This window comes from Chlorocebus sabaeus, chromosome 24, assembly GCF_047675955.1.
Source record: "Chlorocebus sabaeus isolate Y175 chromosome 24, mChlSab1.0.hap1, whole genome shotgun sequence".
In the NCBI taxonomy this organism is placed as follows: Eukaryota; Metazoa; Chordata; class Mammalia; order Primates; family Cercopithecidae; genus Chlorocebus; species Chlorocebus sabaeus.
The window spans coordinates 51,496,420-51,515,849 of record NC_132927.1 but is presented as its reverse complement, the minus strand read 5'-3'; the positions used below and the strand labels follow the sequence as shown (position 1 = coordinate 51,515,849).

Sequence of the window (19,430 nt, the reverse complement as noted above, 5' to 3'; positions counted from 1 at the left end):
GTTCGTAAGTGGACACCTCATAAAATAATTATTGTATGGCATTTGTCAAAATTGTAAATGCTTTACAGCTTCTTTGTTTGTTCTTGTTTTGTTTGTGGGATTTCGTTTCTAGGAAAATAACTAAATGGACTAAGTTTAAAAAAAAAAAAAACACCAATCGTGTACATTACTAAGGGCAGACAGTCCATCTTCTGGATATTTCTGAAGATGCTCAATAAACGTTAATCAAAGTAGGTAATGATTCCCAACATGGGCTACTGTGTCTTCCACGTTTATTTTCTATGCTTGATCTTAGCCAAAAGGCCAAGAAGCAATTCCATTTTCTTTCTTTCCTTCTTTTTTGAGACAAGTCTCGCTCCGTCGCCCAGGCTGGAGTGCAGTGGTGCCATCTCGGCTCACTGTAACCTCCACCTCCCGGGTTCGAGCAATTCTCTGCCTCAGCCTCCCAAGTGGCTGGGATTACAGGCGCCCGCCACCACGCCCGGCTAATTTTTTTGTATTTTTAGTAGAGATGGGGTTTCACCATCTTGGCCAGGCTGGTCTTGAACTCCTGACCTTGTGATCCAAAGTCACAAGGCCTCCCAAAGTGCTGGGATTACAGGCATGAGCCACCGTGCCCGGCCGTTTATTTTCATATATTCTTCAGCTCTGAATATTTGATAGCATCTCAGTAATAGTTTGTTAAATCAATAAACGTGTTGACATACATGCATAGTATAGTGTCTGGCACACAGTAGGTACTCCATTGAATGAATGTATGAATTATTACCATGTCAATTTGCTTGTCTATTTGCAATTGATCCCTAAAGTGTTTGTGAACTTACAACACACACATATTCACTTTCCCTGACAACACTTATCTGCTAAACCCTTAACTATGTTCATCTGAGACTGGACCAAAACATGTTGTTTTATTCAATTTAAATACCAAATTCAAATTTGTTTTGAATATAGCTTAGAAGACATTCAATGTTTGCTACAATAATAATAACAACAATAATAATAATAATAATAATAATAATAATAACAATAACACCATGTACATTCAGTTAGCCAGACAGTTAACTCCAGCCCAAATACCCTGCTCTGGGACATGAACTGGATGTCTGCCCGGCACACATTCATCAGGTAACCTCTACAACTTATCTAAGGTACTGGTCCACACTCGCTAATAGCCAAGTTTAAATCTTTCCTCGAAATTTTCCTCTCTAGTGTCTCAATGCCCCAGGTGTCATCCAGGTGTCAAAGGCGCCGAGAGTGCCTTGCAACCCGCCTCAGCCTCGGAGACTCGGCCTTATTCCCCGCCCGCGCGCCCAACCGGCCGATGGGCGGGCCCAGCAAAGGGCCTTGTGGCTGTTTCCTATTGGGGCTTGGTTGCTATGGTGTCACTCGCCTTTAAACTCGTGGGTACAGCTTTCGGAAGTTAAAGGAGAATTACTTCCAGGGCTGCCCATACTTGCCATGGCCGACTCAGTAGTCACTAAGTTCAACGAAAATAAAACTTTTGCAACAGTATTCTATTAAAGCTTCTTTAACCACTTAAATTTGTGGTTTTGACATGGTACCTATCCCTTATTCCCTTTTCAAAAGATTCGCTACAGAGTCTTTCTCTATTTGCCAGACTCCAAAATGGCGCGGACGGCATCAGTAGGTCAGAGGTGAGTCACGTGGGTCCTCCCGGTTCCGGCGCGGTAGAGGCCTTGGGTGGTGAGCGAGTCTACAGCACCATGTCTGGTTTGTCTGGCCCACCAGCCCGGCGTGGCCGTTGTCCGTTGGCGTTGCTGCTTTTGTTCCTGCTCTGCCCCAGCTTGGTCCTCGCCATCTCCTTCCATCTGCCCATTAACTCTCGCAAGTGCCTCCGTGAGGAGATCCACAAGGACCTGCTAGTGACTGGCGCGTACGAGATCTCCGACCAGTCTGGGGGCGCTGGCGGCCTGCGCAGCCACCTCAAGGTGCGGCACTGGGCGACATGGGGCCGGGAGGGAAGACTGCAGGCTTAGGCCAGGGGAGGCCCGGGTTCGGGGGAGTCGGGCGAGCGGAGGCCCGTGAGTTGTTCTCGCCTCTGGGGAGCGCAAAGGACGTGCGGTGGAGCCCGCCCCCTCACCCCGCTGGTTGCCTTTCGCGGGGCGGGGCTGGGCACCAACGCCTGGGAACCCCAAGAAGGGCTGCGAGGCTTTGGCGGATGTGGTGACACCTGAGCTGCAGCGGTTGTTGTCAACGTCCTATACCAGTTTTGGTCTCAGATACCTTGAACCGTAACTTGGTTCTCCAAATAAGTGTTGGGATGTTGAATATTTATGGGAATTGGCATCATAAGATACCGCGATACCTGCAGGAAAGTAATGGAGACAAAGCTGTGATTAATAGAATGTTATTGAGCATCTGCTGTGTCAGTTACTGTGCTACTTTGCATATATTACCATTTGGTTCATGCACTGTCCTATGAAGTAGATAGGTACTGTTAGCCCCATTTTACAAATGAGGAAACAGACTCAGAGGTAGAATAAACTAGTGTCACAGATGGAATAGATTCTTTTTTAAAAAATTATTATTATACTTTAAGTTCTAGGGTACATGTGCACAATGTGCAGGTTTGTTACATATGTATACATGTGCCATGTTGGTGTGCTGCACCCATTAACTCGTCATTTACATTAGGTATTTTTCCTAATGTTATCCCTCCCCCATCCCCCCACCCCACGACAGGCCCCGGTGTGTGATGTTCCCCGTCCTGTGTCCAAGTGTTCTCATTGTTCAGTTCCCACCTATGAGTGAGAACATGGCGGTGTTTGGTTTTCTGTCCTTGTGTTGGAATAGATTCTTACTTAGTTTGGTAGTTAAGTATGTTGAGGGAAAAGCGCTGCAACTTTATTCCTTCCTTGTTTTAAATTCGTAATTTCTGTAATTGATTAAAGTCTATTATTGGTTACAAAATGGTCTCAGTCTCTAGTCGTTTTTCTTTGGTATACCGGAACCTGAACTTGGCTACTTTTATGTAAATACCAACTATGCTCTTGGATGGTGACAACTACTACCATAATACTAGTTTGGTCCCATTCTGTAGCTAAGAGTAGCCTGGCCTGGTCTTTGAGACATTAATATAATTTGATATCTGTCAGTATTTGGTTGTATTTTAGGTAATTTTATTCATTCACAATAAGCAAAGTGTTTTTTTTTATTTCTTTGTAACACAATGAGGCTTGCTTTTCTTATGCTAAATAGTAAGAAACATTTTTACTTTTTTTTTTTTTTTTGAGACGGAGTCTTGCTCCGTCATCCAGGCTGGAGTGCAGTGGCACGATCTCAGCTCACTGCAGCCTCTACCTCCCGGGTTCAAGCGATTCTCCTGCCTCAGCCTTCCGAGTAGCTGGGACTACAGGCACCCGCCACCACACCCAGCTAATTTTTGTGTTTTTAGTAGAGATGACGTTTCACCATGTTGGCCAGGATGGTCTCGATCTCTTGACCACGATGGTGATCCGCCCGCCTCGGCCTCCCAAAGTGCTGGGATTACAACCATGAGCCACTGCACCCGGCGGCCTCGTTTTTACTTTTTAATAGAGTTTCAGATATAATAAGACCGTTACTTATGTTAAAGTAGTGGAACCCAGTAGTGTGGTAATACATGTAGTTTATTTCTACTTTATTTGGGAGAGATAAACTATTTTCAGGGCAATTAATCTGTGACCCATCCTTTTATTATTCACTTTGGGTACCAAACATCTCTCTACCCAGGAAAATAGTGATGGCATGATTTTAGAAGCTTAGATATAGTGTTTCCCGGGTGGGAGATCATGCTTCCAACTCTTCAGAGGATGTTCATGGACTCAGGGAATTTCAGCAATGAAAGAGACCTTGCTCTCATCTCCACTGTTGCTGTCTGATTTGTTCTTATATTTTAAAGCCCTTCAGTGGCTCACTATTGCTTATTGATAGTTTAAATTTCTCAGCATGCTTTGTTGTGCTCTTCATGATCTGTTTCTGAGCTATACGTGTGGTCACTTCCCACTTTGCATTCTACGTGGAGCCACCCTGAACAGTACCCTGAACTCACCTATTTTCTGAACTGCTTTTGTTTATGCCTTGACCTACTTATTAGACTGTTAGTATCCTCAGGGTAGGAACTATTTTCAGGTTCATCTTTTCAAGAATGCCAGGCATATTACCTTGTTTCTAGTAAGTACTCTAAATAACAGGAAATGTAGTTTAGCATGGCCTTATGGGAATTACATTGAATCTAGGGCTGGTGAAGGGACCTCAACAGCAGGACTTTAGGCCAGGCTTGGTGGCTCATGCCTGTAACCCTAACACTTTGGGAGGCCAAGGCAGGTGGATCACCTGAGGTCAGGAGTTCAAGACCAGCCTGGCCAACATGGTAAAACCCAGTCTCTACTAAAAATACAAAAATTAGCTGGGCATGGTGGCATGTGCCTGTAATCCCAGCTACCCGGGAGGCTGAGGCAGGAGAATCACTAGAACCTGGGAGGTGGTGGCTGCAATGAGCTGAGACTGCCACTGCACTCCAGCCTGGGCAACAGAACAAGACTCCATCTCAAAACAAAACCCAGCAGGACTTTGTGCATACACCCTAGCATTTTACCATCACTCAGTTGCTCTCCTGTGTCTGCTCTGTTCTTTTGCTACTAACCAGCTTAATGGAACTACAAGGGTCCTAAAGCCAAATGCCAAATAGGTAATATAATTGAATAAATTGGACCAGGTATTTAAAATAAACAACAGTGATGATAAATGGGAGAATAATTGGACGTAGTGGAAACTGTTATTAATTAGGAGTGACCAATACTCAGTTCTTGATGAGACTTGCCGTGCAAACATGTGGGCCCCTTTGCCACATGTGATTCTTCGGCCCACATGTGATTCGCTTAGCTTCTCTTCTCTTTTCTTCTTCTCTTCTCCTCCCCTCTCCTCCCTTCTCCTCCCCTCCCCTCCCCTCCCCTCCCCTCCCCTCCCCTCCCCTCCTCTTCCCTTCCCTCCCCTCCCCTCCCCTCCTCTTCCCTTCCCTCCCCTCCCCTCCCCTTCCTTCACCTCCCTTCTCATTCCATCTCCCAGACTGGAGTGCAGTGGCACCATCACAGGCTCACTGCAGCCTCGACCTCCCCAGGGCCCAGGTGATCCTCCTACCTCAGCCTCCTGAGTAACTGGGATTACAGGCACATGCCACCGTGCCCAGCTAGTTTTCATAATTTTGTTGTAGAAATGGAGTTTCACCATGTTACCCAGGCTGGTCTCGAACTCCTGGATTCAAGTAATCCACCCACCGCAGCCTCCCAAAGTGCTAGGATTACAGGCATGAGCCATTGCACCCAGCCCACATCTGATTTTTCATATGAAATAGGAACACCAGGTTTTGATGTGAAAGCTCCTGACTTAAATTTCACCAACCAGGTTTCAGCACTGTAGAGCGTGGGTGCTCCCGGCTCACCTGAGGGCCATGGATCTTTGTTCTCACCACTGCTTTGCCACTCCGTTTCCCTCAGTAAAATGGTTTGGCCCCCTAAAAATAAAAAAAATTCACCAGCCAATTCAGATTGGTTTCGGCATTGATTTGTTTTCAGGGTTATAGAGAATAGTATAGTGAGTTCACCTTTCTACCCTTTACTTAGATTCAGCAGTTATCAGGATCTTTCCACACATGTCATCTTAACTGCTTTCACCATATCATTTCATGCTAAATTGTATTAAAGTAAATCCCAGATGTCATGTATTTCCGTCCTGCCTACGTCAGCATGCATCTCTTTAAAAATATAAACCACAGTGTTATGTGGCTAATCACACCTCACAAAATGAACAATGATGGCCAGGCGTAGTGGCTCATGCCTGTGATCCCAGCACTTTGGGGGGCCGAGGCGGGTGAATCACAAGGTCAGGAGTTCGAGACCAGCCTGACCAACACGGTGAAAACCCATCTCTACTGAAAATAAAAAATTAGCTGGGCGTGATGGCACACATCCGTAATCCCAGCTGCTCGAGGCTGAGGCAGGAGAATCGCTTGAACCTGGGAGGCAGAGGTTGCAGTGAGCTAAGATTGTGCCACTGCATTCCTACCTGGGCTACAGAGTGAGACTGTGTCTCAAAAAAAAAAAAAAAAAAAAAAAAAAACAATGATTCCTTAATATCCTTAATACCCAGTCCATATAGTATGATCCCACTTGTCTCAAAAATACCTTTTGAAAGTTAATTTGTCTCTTCCAAGTGTCTAATCTAGAGCAATCTCCTCTTCCTCTCATCTCCTTTCTTACGCTTGCAATTGAATTGTTGGAGTCAATTGCTCTTAAAAGAACGTACAACATTTTGGAGTTGTCTGTTTGCTTCCTGGAGGTGTCTTTTAACCAGTCCTTCCCTGTAATTTTTGTAAAAGGAATCAGCTGTAAAGATGTAACCAGAGGTACAGCAAATCACCATGGCACATGTATACCTATGTAACAAACCTGCACATTCTGCACATGTACCCGCCCCCCCCAAACTTAGTGTTTAAAAAAAAAAAAAAAGATGCAACCAGATTCAGGTTTATCTTTTTGTCAAGAGTGTCACTGCAGGAACACACAGTACTTTTTGTGCCCCTGATTGCAGCTGCTAAGATTGATAGGTGGATTAAGATGTGTCTTAGTGTCCTGTTGCTGTAACAAATTACCGCAGATTTGTGGCCTAAAACATCAGGGATTTGTCTTAATCGTTCTGAAGGTCAGAAGTCCTAAAATCAAGGTTTTGGCAGAGCCATGTTTCTTAAGACTTTCATAGTGGGGTGGGGATCAGTTTTCTTGCCCTTTTTAGCTTCTAGAGGCCACTTGTATTCTTTGATTCATATCTCCTTGCTCCATCTTTAAAGCCAGGCTGGTCACGGTGGCTCTCGCCTACAATCCCAACATTTTGGGAGGTCAAGGCAGGCGAGTCACTGAAGGATAGGAGTTTGAGACCAGCCTGGCCAACGTGGTGAAACCCTGTCTTCACCAAACATACAAAAATTAGCTGGTCATGGTGGTGCACACCTGTAATCCCAGCTACTCAGGAGACCGAGGCAGCAGAATCGGTTGAACCTGGGAGGCAGAGATTGTAGTGAGCTGAGATCGTGCCACAGCACTCCAGCCTGGGTGACAGAGCCATACTCTGTCTCAAAAAAAAAAAAAAAAAAAAAAATTAAAGCCAATAGCATAGTATCTTTAACTTTCTCCCTCTCCTTCCCTTTTCCATCCTCTGCTTTGTTCCTCACCACCCCTTCTCCCTCTCTTCCTCCCTCCCTCCCCGGCTGTAATCATCTCATCTCATTCTCTTATTTACCTGCCTCCCTTGTTCTCTTATAAGCACCCTTGTGATAATCTTCTCCACCTCAAGACCCTTAATGTGATATAATCACATCTGCACAATCCCTTTTGCCATGTGAGATAACACATTCATGGGTTCTAGGGATTAGGATGTGGACATCTTTGTGTGGGGGAGGCATTTTTCTCTCTGGTAATAGCCTGAAGCCTTCATTGTAAAGTTTCCCATTAACCTTTCACTTGGGAATCTGCTGATGACTACTGTGTGAATTTATTATTTCATTAAGATTGTGAAATGATGATTTTCTAATTCTGTTACTCCTTCCATATTTATTAGCTGAAATTATTCTTAAGGAATTAATATCATCTGACTACCCTAAAATTTATCATTCATGTTGGTAGGATAAATGCAGAATTTATTTATTCTAATTGATAATTGTCAGAGTAAGAGATTGTTGCCCTTGTCATTTTCAGTGTTGTCCAAGAGTTTTTGGGTTTTTTTTAAAGTATTTTACTGAACTCTTTTTAATTGTTTGTTTCAACTTTTAGAGTCATTGTGTTTTAGGCAGTTGTTTCCATTCTTTATGCCCAGTTTGTCCCTTTGGTTGCTTCGTGTTGGCTCCTGTATTTTTTCGATATAATCCTGTTAGGTTTTGAGAGCATCCTTGTTTTCTGGCATGACAAAGTATTCTAGGCTTATTTTGTATATGTCTATCCCCTGACCTCAGAACAACTGTTTCTCTGAGGAATTCTGGTTCCTTTTTGTGGGGATTGGTATTTGGAGACCACAAACTAGGTGTCATTTTTGAAAATGTAATATACCATGCAAGCCACAGAACACATTTGTGAGCAGATTCAGCCCATAGCAGCTTTCAGTCTTTTTCATAGTGTCCGTTCACTTAGTTCCACTTTTTCTTTTTTTTTTTTTTAAGACAGAGTCTCGCTCTGTCACCCAGGCTGGAGTGCAGTGGCACGATCACTGCAAGCTCTGCCTCCCGGGTTCACATCATTCTCCTGCCTGAGCCTCCCGAGTAGCTGGGACTACAGGCACCCGCCACCATGCCCGGCTAACTTTTTGTATTTTTAGTAGAGACGGGTTTTCACCATGTTAGCCAGGATGGTCTCAATCTCCTGACCTCATGATCCTCCCACCTCAGCCTCCCAAAGTGCTGGGATTACAGGCGTGAGCCACTGCGTCTGGCCGCCACTTTTTCTTATATTTTGATGACTGCTTCAGGGATTCTCTCTATGCATCATTTTAGCTCCTGAAGTGCAACTCCTGAGTGCCAGAGCTCCTTTTCATACGCTAGGCCACATTCTAGGTCTCAGGTCAGCCAATGGATTGTTTTGTCTTTGGTCACTTTTCCACCCTTGGTTTAGGCAGCTGTGGTTTAATTTGAGATAGGATAAGAACTGGAGACTGGTGCAGAACCTGGCCAGCTGAGCTTAGCATTTGGTGGTTGTGCTGAATGAGGCAGTCTTTTTTTTTGAGATGGAGTTGCACTCTTTTTGCCCAGGCCGGAGTGCGATGGTATGATCTTGGCTCATTGCAACCTCTGCCTCCCAGGTTCAAGCAATTCTCCTGCCTCAGCCTCCCAAGTAGCTGGCATTACAGATGCATACCACTACTCCTGGCTAATTTTAGTATTTTTAGTAGAGACGGGGTTTGACAATGTTGGCCAGACTGCTGTCAAACTCCTGACATCAGGTGATCCGCCTGTCTCCCAAAGTGCTGTGATTACAGGCGTGAGCCACTGTGCCCGGCTTGAGGCAGTCTTTCTTATAAGGGTCTCTGAATGTAGTGCCTTGGTAATCTGTCTGATTCACCTTCTTTCTATCTAGGAAAATCTTAGTATCCAGTGAATGCACCTATGTTATCATGTACCACTCTGTGTTGCAGTTGTGTATTTGCCCATGTCCTGGGATAAACTATAAGCTGCTTGAACAGAGACTAGGTTTCATTCATCATTGCAATGCTTGTCTAATATAAGGCCTGGCACGTAGTAGGACTTCATCCTAAGGAATTAGTGAACACATGAACAAGCACTGTCCTTGCCTCATCTCTGATCTTTCCCTCTTCCATTCTCTCTATTTCCTTCCTCCCACTCTGACTTTAGCTATACTGAACACCTTACAGTTCTTTGAATATAATGTTCTCTTAACCTGGATCAGTGTTTGACTTTCTGTGTCCCCTATGTGCCCCATTGGCTTATAACTTTTTTTCCCCTCACCAAAAGCTGTAGGAAAAGATACTGTAGTATATATACCATTACATCCTGTTTTACATGGCACTTTTCACATAGTGTAGTGTTTACTTTGTGAACTGTTTAATGTCTTACTCATCTTTGTGTCTTTAGTTTAACATACACATTGTTGTATAACTGAGTTAAACATATTAGTCTTCTTGAGAAGCCTTGTGGTATAGTAGAGACTAGATCTGAAGTAAGATAGATTTGGTTCAGATCCCAGCAGCTCCACCACTTAAAGGGTATGTGGGTCTTGCAAGGATTACTTAGCCCTTCTTCTCTGGTCCTGTTTCTGTAATACAGGAATCGTAGAGCTCATAAACTTGTTAGAAGGACTGATTGAGATGGGTGAGGTTTTTATTGTGCAGGGCCCATTATGGCGCTCCACAGATGTTAGTACTCTTTCTTCTGTATCGAATGAAAATTGAATTACTCCTCAGAGCCCCTCGTGCTATATGTCATTGAAATAACTAGATATGGAGTATTTTAATGAGAGGAATTATGAGTAGTTTGTTTGTGATTCTTTCATTCATTCAACAAATATTTATTTAATATTTAGTATGTGTCAGACCTGGCTGAGAATATGGGGATAAACAAGGGGCAAGGTGCTCGAGCTCTCGTGGGGAACAAAGACAAAAGACAAGTTAAAAGAATAGAATTTCAGGTAGTGATGAGCACTATAATGAAAGTTCAGGCACTAGGGAGCAGGGGGTGACTGATGGGTTAAAGGGTGTTTGAGTGGTCAGGGGAGGCCTTTCTGAACAGAGAGAGAGAAATGGATTGAAATGATGGGTGGTCCTCTCCTGCAAAGATTTCTACTTCAGGCCTATGTTGAGATGTATTTTGTGTTAAGATTTCCAAACTGAGTTTATTCCATACTTTCCTACTCATTTCACAAAGTGAGGCTAAATCAAGCTAACTAGTGTCAGGTATAAAGACTTTGCTGCACATAATTGAAGCAGGAAGTATCAACTCATCATTTACAGTGAATGTAGAAGTTTCCCCCATTACTTCAGGTCCATAATAAAAGCCTGTTGTAGGGACTCAAAAATTTGGGTAATATTTTTATTATTATTTTGCTCTGGCTGGAGTGCAATGGCATGATCATAGCTCACTGCGATCTCAAACTCCTGGCCTCAAGTGATTCTCCCACCTCTACCTCCCAAAGTGCTGAGATTATAGGCGTGAACCCCTGCACCTGGCTGAAAATTTGGATCTTATACCCAGTTATGATTTCAGTCCTTCCCAACTAGCTTGTAGATAAGAAAGCCAAACAGATCCCTTAAAGAGTTCAGCCTTGAGTCATAGGCCTACCACAACTCAAGCCTAAAAATTATGAAGAAGTAACTCGGCAGTTGGGAAACTATTGACTTATAACTTCTTTTTTCCCTCACCAAAAACTGTATGAAAAGATACTACAGGCCAGGCATGATGAGAGAGAGGAGAGGGAGGAGGGAGTAGAGAAGGGCGGTGGTGGGGTGGGGGGTGTGGAGGAGAAAGAGAGAGGCAGAGGGGAGAAGAGGCAGGGGAGGGAGGAAGGAAGGAAAAGATGGTATATATGCTATAGTTTTCAGATTATTTTGTTTGGAATTACTGTATTTCAGCTTTTTTATTACTGGTATTTGTGCTGAGGTCTGTACTGTGCTGACAAGGAGAAACAGTAGGATGCTTCGGCTGGGTGCGGTGGCTCACACCTGTAATCCCAGCACTTTGGGAAGCTGAGGTGGGTGGATCACGAGGTTGGGCGAATGAGACCATCCTGGCCAACAGGGTAAAACTCTGTCTCTACTAAAAATACAAAAATTAGCCAGCCATGGTGGTATGCGCCTGCAGTCCCAGCTACTCAGGAGGCTGAGGCAGGAGAGTTGCTTGTACCCGGGAGGCGGAGGTTGCAGTGAGCCGAGATCATACCACTGCAGTTCCAGCCTGGGCGACAGAGTGAGACTCCGTCTCAAAAAAAAAAAAAAAAAAAAGGAATAGGATGCATGTTGCTCTGTCATCAAAATGAACCATCCTTTTTATCAATAACGATCTGTGAACGCTTACTTATGCCAGACTTTTTCTGTAGGGAAAAATATGGCCCTTTCAGCGTGAATTTAATGTGACTATTGTCCACTGGGTTAGAAACAGGTCAATAAATAGATGGTTCAGTACAGAAGGCTAATTGGTACATTAACATTTAATAATATAAATCGAATTTCTTTTTGTACTACATACAAAGTTCCTAGCTTTTAATTATAACTTGACCTTGTGCTTCCTTCTCCATAAAAGTTAAAGGATACATTACTTCATTTAAATCTCTCTTAATCAGTAAACAGTTGTCTATAGCCTTCTCTGTTTTGAACTGATCTAGAGAAGGGGGCTGCTTCCAGTTTGGAATTCCTACACCATATCTTTATGCTGACTTCTGAAGACTGCGTCTGGTTTCTAGGAAAGTGGAACAAATATGTAAAGGTAACCTAGTAGGGATGCAGTGACTTCTATGCTGTTTCTTGTGTGAATTGCTGACTGGTAGTTTGATCCTAAGCCATTGCCCCCATACGCATATACAGTCTGGCAGCCTGGACAGTAGAGCCCTCTGTGAAATCAGCCAGCTGGCCACAGACCCAAACTTGGGCTCCCAAACAAGTCTCCGACTTGAGGGAGGTTGATGTCATCTGCTTTATCCTGTGCTCCCAACCTCATTGTTCAACATAAAATGTGGGAAATCAAGGGACTAGTTGTTAAGAAAGAACAAGGCTTTGTTTGTGCCCGTAATAAAAGGGTCACGCTGGAGGTTTTTACCGTAAATAACTTTGGAACAGTATGAAAAAAAACATTTGATCTGGCTTCACCCCCGCAGTAGTATTGTTAGGGCAGCAACTGGTCTTTCGTTCTCATTCCCCTCCTTTCCTCCCTCTCTTTCTCCCCTTTTCTCCTCCCCCCCACTCCTCCCCCAAGTCAAGCATGACGTATTGCCTGTGTTAACTTAATGTAGCAAATGCTGATAGAAGCAGGAAGAGAGCATCTATCCATTATCATGCCAGTGCCTGGAAATTTGCTATTTCTGGTTTTCAGCACTTCTAGAAAAAGCCTCCCAGTCTCGATCATATTTTAGCTTAAGCAATACTTATGTACTATGTTATACTATCAGTGAACTGTACTAGAAATTTGAAAGAATTTAGTATTGCCAAGTGCTGCTTGGGGGGTAAGTTTGACTTTGTTCTGGGTAAAATCTAGATGTGATTTTTTATTTCAGGAATATACTTGATAGACTTTGTACATGCTTTTGTTTAAAAGATCAGCTTAAATTCATTTTATGCCCATTAAATATAGCACCTAAGCCATCAGAGTTTATGTTTTTCGTTTTTGAGATACAGTGGTCCCTTTTGAAAGTGTTTCTGAAGCTGGACACGGTGGCTCACGCCTGTAATCCCAACACTTTGGGAGGCTGAGGCGGGAGGATCATGAGGTCAGGAGTTCAAGACCAGCCTGGCCAACATGGTGAAACCCCATATCTACTAAAAATATAAAAATTAGCCATGCGTGGTGGCGTCCGCCTGTATTGCCAGCTACTCAGGAGGCTGAGGCAGGAGAATCACTTGAACCTGGGAGGCAGAGTTTGTGGTGAGCCAAGATCACGCCATTGCACTCCAGCCTGGGTAACAGACCGAGACTGTCTGAAAAACAAAAAGAAAAAGAAAGTGTTTCTGGTACTTTTTTTCTGTCTAAAACCATAGCATCTTTAATGAGCTGGTGTTCTTTCTGCTTTTTTATATCTTAGGGGAATAGACCCTTTGGCTCAGTATTCACTTGTGAATTTTTATGAAGTGAAGAGTAGAGATAATTATATATGCAGCCTCAATCCTCTTTTTCCCCCCATATCTAATGTTGGATTCTTCGTGTAGTTTATTCCTTATTAAGTTAAAAACCACATACAGGAAAAGCTGGCATCATCTTGGATTCCTTACTGTCTCTTTTTATCAGCTAAAAGGATCAAACATCTGCTTTGTTAGGCATTTTGTATCCTTTCATTTTCTAAATCTTGCTGCTGCTTCCTTGAGAGTGTACCTGACTACCCCTTTCTCTCTGTTTCCATGCAATAGCCATTTGGGCCCTAATCATCACTGGATTTAGTGAACATAGCGTAATTTATCTAGTTTGCCATCCATTAGTACTGTTAGGTTAGAAAATATGGTTAATGGGCAAGGCACAGTGGCTCACGCCTGTAATCCCAGCACTTTGGGAGGCTGAGGCGGGCAGATCACGAGGTCAGGAGATGGAAACCATCCTGGCTAACGATGTGACACCCCATCTCTACTAAAAATACAAAAAATTAGCCGGGCGTGGTGGCGGGTGCTTGTAGTCCAGCTACTCGGGAGGCTGAAGCAGGAGAATGGCGTGAACCCAGGAGGCGGAGTTTGCAGTGAGCCGAGATCATCCAGTTCACTCCAGCCTGGGCGACAGAGCGAGACCCCATCTCAAAAAAAAAACAAAAACAAACAAAAAAACAGAAAATATGATTAATGGGCCAGACGTGGTGGCTTACGTCTGTAATCCTAGCACTTTGGGAGTCCGAAGCAGGCAGATCACAAGGTCAGGAGTTCGAGACCAGCCTGGCCAACATGGTAAAACCCTGTCTCTACTAAAAAATAAAAATAAAAAATTAGCCGGGCCTGGTGGCATGCACCTGCAGTCCCAGCTACTCGGGGAGGCTGAGGCAGGAGAATCGCTTGAACCCAGGAGACGGAGGTTGCAGTGAGCTGAGATCGTGCCACTGCACTCCAACCTGAGCAACAGTGCAAGTCTCCATCTAAAAAAAAAAAAAAAAAAATTGCCTGGGCATGGTGGCACGCATCTGTAGTCCCAGCTACTGTGGAGGCTGAGGCACAAGAATTGCTTGAACCCGGGAGGCAGAGGTTGCAGGGAGCCGAGATAGTGCCACTTTACTCCAGTCTTTACGACAGAGCAAAACTCTGTCTCAAAAGAAAAAGGGAAGAAGATATGGTTAATGATCTAAATATTTATGGAGTTCTGAGTTATCACCAACAAACAGTTATAACAATAATATAACACCTCTCGAATGCCTGCTATGTGACAAACACTGTTCCAGGCAGTTTACCTGTATAACATTTAATCCTCACAGTAGCTGGGCATGGTGGTATGTCCTTGTAATCCCGGCTACTCAGGAGGCTGACACCAGAGGATCTCTTGAGCCCAGGAGTACACGACCAGCTGGGCAACACAGTGAGACCCTACTAAAAAAAAAAAATTCCTCACAATAACCGTATGATGTATGTACAACTGTTGTCCTTATTTTACAAATGAGGTAGAGGAGTTAAGGAACATGCCCAAGTGTTTACAGCTGGTAAACGGCATGCCTGTGATTTGAGCACAGACCAGAAAGTCTGACTCTAGAACCTTCCATCTTAAAAGTACTATGTTGTACAGTCTCTGAGAGAGAGAAAAGGCTAGATATTCCTGTTTCCATTCTTTTTTTTTTTTTGAGGCGGAGTCTCACTCTGTCACCCAGGCTGGAGTGCAGTGGCGCGATCTCGGCTCACTGCAACCTCTGCCTCTGAGGTTCAAGTGACTCTGCTGTCCCAGCTGCCTGAGTAGCTGGGACTACAGGCGCGTGCCACCATGCTTGGCTAGTTTTTGTATATTTAGTAGAGACGGGGTTTCACTGTGTTAGCTAGGATGGTCTCGAACTCCTGACCTCGAGTGATCTGCCCGCCTTGGCCTCCCAAAGTACTGGGATTACAGGCGTGAATTACTGCGCCTTGCCTGTGAGTTTTTTGTTTGTGTGTTTGTTTTGAGACTGGGTCTTGCTCTGTCACCCAGGCTGAAGTGCAATGACATGATCACAACTCACTGCAGCCTTGACCTCCTGGGATCAGGCAGTCCTCCTGCCTCATGAGGCCTTCTGAATAGCTGGGACCACACCCAGCGAATTTTTTTTTTTTTTTAATTATTTGTAGAGGCAGGGTCTTCCTGTGTTGCCCAGGCTGGTCTCAAATTCCTAGACTCAAGTGATCCTCTCCCTTTGGCCTCCTAAAGTGCTGGGATTACAAGGTGTGAGCCAGTGGGCCTGGCGGACCTCGTGAGTTTTGAGGACCCTGGCCAAGTATTTTGTAGGATGCCCTCTATTGAGCATTTGTCAGATGTTTTTCTCACGATAAGCTGAGGTTATGGGTTTTGGGGAGGAAGACCATAGAGATAAAGTGTCATTTTTTTTTTTCTTGTCAAAACCATGATTCACTTGTAAAGTGTCATTTTCATCACATGGTATCAGCATGATTTGTCACCGTTGATACTGCCGTTGATCATTTGGATGAATTAGTGTTTGTCAGGTTTCTTCACTATACAATTATTCTTTTCTTTCCTTTTTTCCCCCTTAATGATGTTTTGGTCAGTCCACTACAGAGTTACTCTTTTTTCCCCCTTTCTATACTGTGTTCTTTAGAAGGAAGTCACTTTATGTAGCCCACACTTAAGGAGTGGGGAGTTATGCTTCACACTCCTTACGAGTGCCTACATAATTTATTTGAGAATCTTCACGGAAGATTTGTCTCTCTTCCTTATTTATTTATTTAATCAATCATTTATATGTAAGTGTAGATTCATGGATGTTTACTGTGTACTTTGGATTATAAATCAGTACTGTATTTTATTGCCCTAATTGTTTCAGCTTTAGCTATTGGGAGCTCTTTAGGCTCCTGTTTACCTTTGACATACCCTCATTCTTGTATTTTTTGGATTTTGATTTTTGTTTGTTTTGTGATGGGGGCTCGCTCTGTCACCCATGCTGGAGTGCAGTGGCACAATCTTCTCCCACTGCAACCTCTGCCTCCCGGGTTCAAGTGATTCTCATGCCTCAGCTTCCCGAGTAGCTGCAATTACAGGTGCGTGCCACCATAGCTGGCTAATTTTTGTATTTTTAATAGAGATGGGGTACCTCCATGTTGGCCAGGCTGGTCTTGAACTCCTGACCTTAAATGATCTGCCCCCCTCGACCTCTGGTTTTTGATTTTGAGCACTTTCTTACTTTCTGGCACTATAAGATGCTCCAGGCTCATTTTGTACATTTCCTTCCTCAGTCTTAGGATCATTTATCCAAGGAGCCCTGGTTGCTTTTACTGGAGAAGGGAATTAAGTCTGGGTGGATAGTGTTATTTTTAAGACATCTTTTTCTGGTACTGTTTTTTTTTTTTTTTTTAAACTCAGTCGTGCTAGCAAGTGGCCAAAAGTAGTCCCATCCTTCCTGCAACTCTAGAGTAAGGCTGGAATTCTGTGAGCAGCCAGAGTGGGCTAGGATGGGGAGAAATGTAGTGCTTAGGGGCAGGGCAGAGAACCAGGTCTCACCTCTGCATTAGATCAGGTCATTCATTGTTAGAGAGGTTCACTAAAAGAACTCATTTGAACTGTGCTTGTATCTTTAGCGAGATCATGGTTGAAAATGAAGAGTCTGTTAGTTACAGTCTTTCTACAAGGACCTTCCTGATAAATGGTTGTTCGTGGTTACTTCCAGGAAAATTGTCCCTGAGATAAATTTGTGAGCTTTCATCAGAAAACAAATGAGGTCTCTTTAGTCTTTTAATTTTGGCTTCCAGAAAGCTTAGAACCAAATTTATTATACAGTTATCATTTGCTTAATTCAGGTTCTTGATAAGACTTATTTCTTCCCTCAGGTGAACTCTTATTTCATTTTATTCCTAATTGCCTTATTGACCTAAGCTACTTATAGATCCTTTTAAAGTTTTATTTTGAATGTTTGGTAAAGGAATGAGAGCAATTTCAGTAGCAGGACCTGCTCAAAAATCTGTTTCCAGCCACTGCCTAGCATGGTCCAAGAAAATCCAATTTTAAATGAGTTTATCTTCCCAGTTACCTGTTTTCTCACTTCTCACAGGCTCAGTGTGAGTATTCACATATTCTTGACATCACCTACTCTGCATATAAAATTAACACTTTTTTTTCCTTTTTTTTTTTTTTTTTTTGAGATGGAGTCTAGCTTTGTCACCCAGGCTGGAGTGCAGTGGCACGATCTTGGCTCACTGCAACCTCCACCTCCCAGGTTCAAGCGATTCTCCTGCCTCAGCCTTCTGAGCAGCTGGGATTACACTCACCTTCCACCATGCCTGGCTAATTTTTTATTTTTAGCAGAGACAGGGTTTCGGCATGTTGGTCAAGCTGGTCTCAAACTCCTGACCTGAAATGACCCGCCTGTCGGGATTACAGGTGTGAGCCACCATGCCCATCCCCCCTACTTTTTAAGTTGTGAACTTTGGTTTACTTTTCTTCAGAAGGTGACATCTAGAAACAGATCTTTATTCCCATTCCTTGATGTCATATGGGCAAATTTTATAGCTTGGTATTACCTTTGTTTAATTAAAGAACTTTATGATTATTATTATAAGTATTTATTGTTAAAAGGGAAGAAAATAATCCTTTTAAGGTCTTGCTGTTATAGTAGGTAAAAGTAGCAGTTATTGATTCACCAAGGTGGTTCTCTAGGACAGTTTACGAAGAAAAAAAAAACCTCTCAATTCTTGAGAAACCAGATGGCCTTTTAAGGTGATCTATAATTAGAACATTTTAATTAAAGGAAATTAAGCTATCATTTTAGCCTATTAGACTTTGCTAGCTCTGGTTAGTCATTGAGCTTGGCCCAGTTTCCTATTCCCTAATTTTAGCTACCTGGTTTATGTAATGATGTTAGGGTTGGGAGATATGATTTTTGTTTTGTTTTGTTTTTCTTTAAGACCAATGTCTTGGCTCCTAAATAACTACAAAGTTATATGAACTGGATAGGAAACCCACTGATTTTCAGAAAAATCCTGAGATGTTTTAGAATGTCCAAACAGTCCATATGAGTGAGCCCCACCTGAAAGTTCAGTTGTCAGGTTGCCTGCCTGGATTTCCAAATATCTGGATAAATTCCCTCGTGCAGTTGTGTCATCTGAAGGTTATAGGGAGTGTAGACATGTGGAGGCCCTGGGGGAACTTCCAGCATCATCACACACTATTTCTGGGAGGTAAATTTCGTGTTGATAAAAGGTGCAGGCTGCAGTGGTGCGCCCTTTGCCTTCAGCCTCTTGAAATGAATTTCAGTTTTTGCTTTAAAATGAGTCTTTAATGTTCTCCGGATGTCATAGAAGAGACAATGCAAATGGTTCTTCTGTGATTGCAGTTCCTCAGTACAGTGTGGTAGAGGACAATTTAAATAGTATTTACCCCTTTGGAGTACCAGTTGGAGATGTGATTTTCCTGGAGTCTTTCAGAAAAACATAGCAGATTTCTTAATTCATTTTGTAAGATACTTTTAGCAATGCCTTAAGAGTTTTATGACCTGCATTTAAGCTCCTTTATGATGTAGAGAGACTCCTCTCCTTAAAAGAAAAAAAAGTTTTTGAAGGACACTGTTCATATCTTGGAGGAACCAATCTATTCTTCCAGGAAATAAAGTGGTTGGGCAAATGTGTGCCAAATCCTGCAAGCACTGTTAAATTCAGTTGTTTGTCCTAGGCCAATGACTTAGTCTGTTTCCTTGCCTTAGCATGGAGATGATGAAATCTGTGATGACTCTTTTCAGTACTTTCACCTTGATGCTTATTCCAGGCTGTCCTCTACCAGTTTTACTTACATTTAGACATTTTCAGCAACCTGTAATTCTTAATTAACTTCTTCCTTCAGAATTAAACCAATGCAATGAGCAAATCTGGAAAGTCATGTTACCCAAGTTCTATTTGTCTGCAACTTTATTCATAGGAAAAAAGTCCAAATCCAAATTAGGGTTTCTAGATTGGCTTGGAATGTGAAAAATCTGTTATTCCTGCTGTCTACCTTTTTGAACTTCTTCTTTGCTCTTAAATTTTGTCTTTATGCTTTATGAAGTGAGAATCTTGGGGAAGTGAGTATCTTTGTG

General features: G+C 43.1%; 1 protein-coding gene across 1 annotated transcript in view; it reads left to right on the top strand.

Annotated features, from left to right (window-relative positions):
• Positions 1–1,674: 1,674 nt before the first annotated feature.
• TMED10 (transmembrane p24 trafficking protein 10) overlaps positions 1,675–19,430 on the top strand; it is a 43,442-nt gene continuing 25,686 nt past the window's right edge. The window contains exon 1 of the mRNA XM_037984286.2: positions 1,675–1,952. Coding sequence (XP_037840214.1) covers positions 1,728–1,952 — 225 coding nt within the window. The 5' untranslated portion in view covers positions 1,675–1,727. The remainder of the gene's footprint in view (positions 1,953–19,430) is intronic.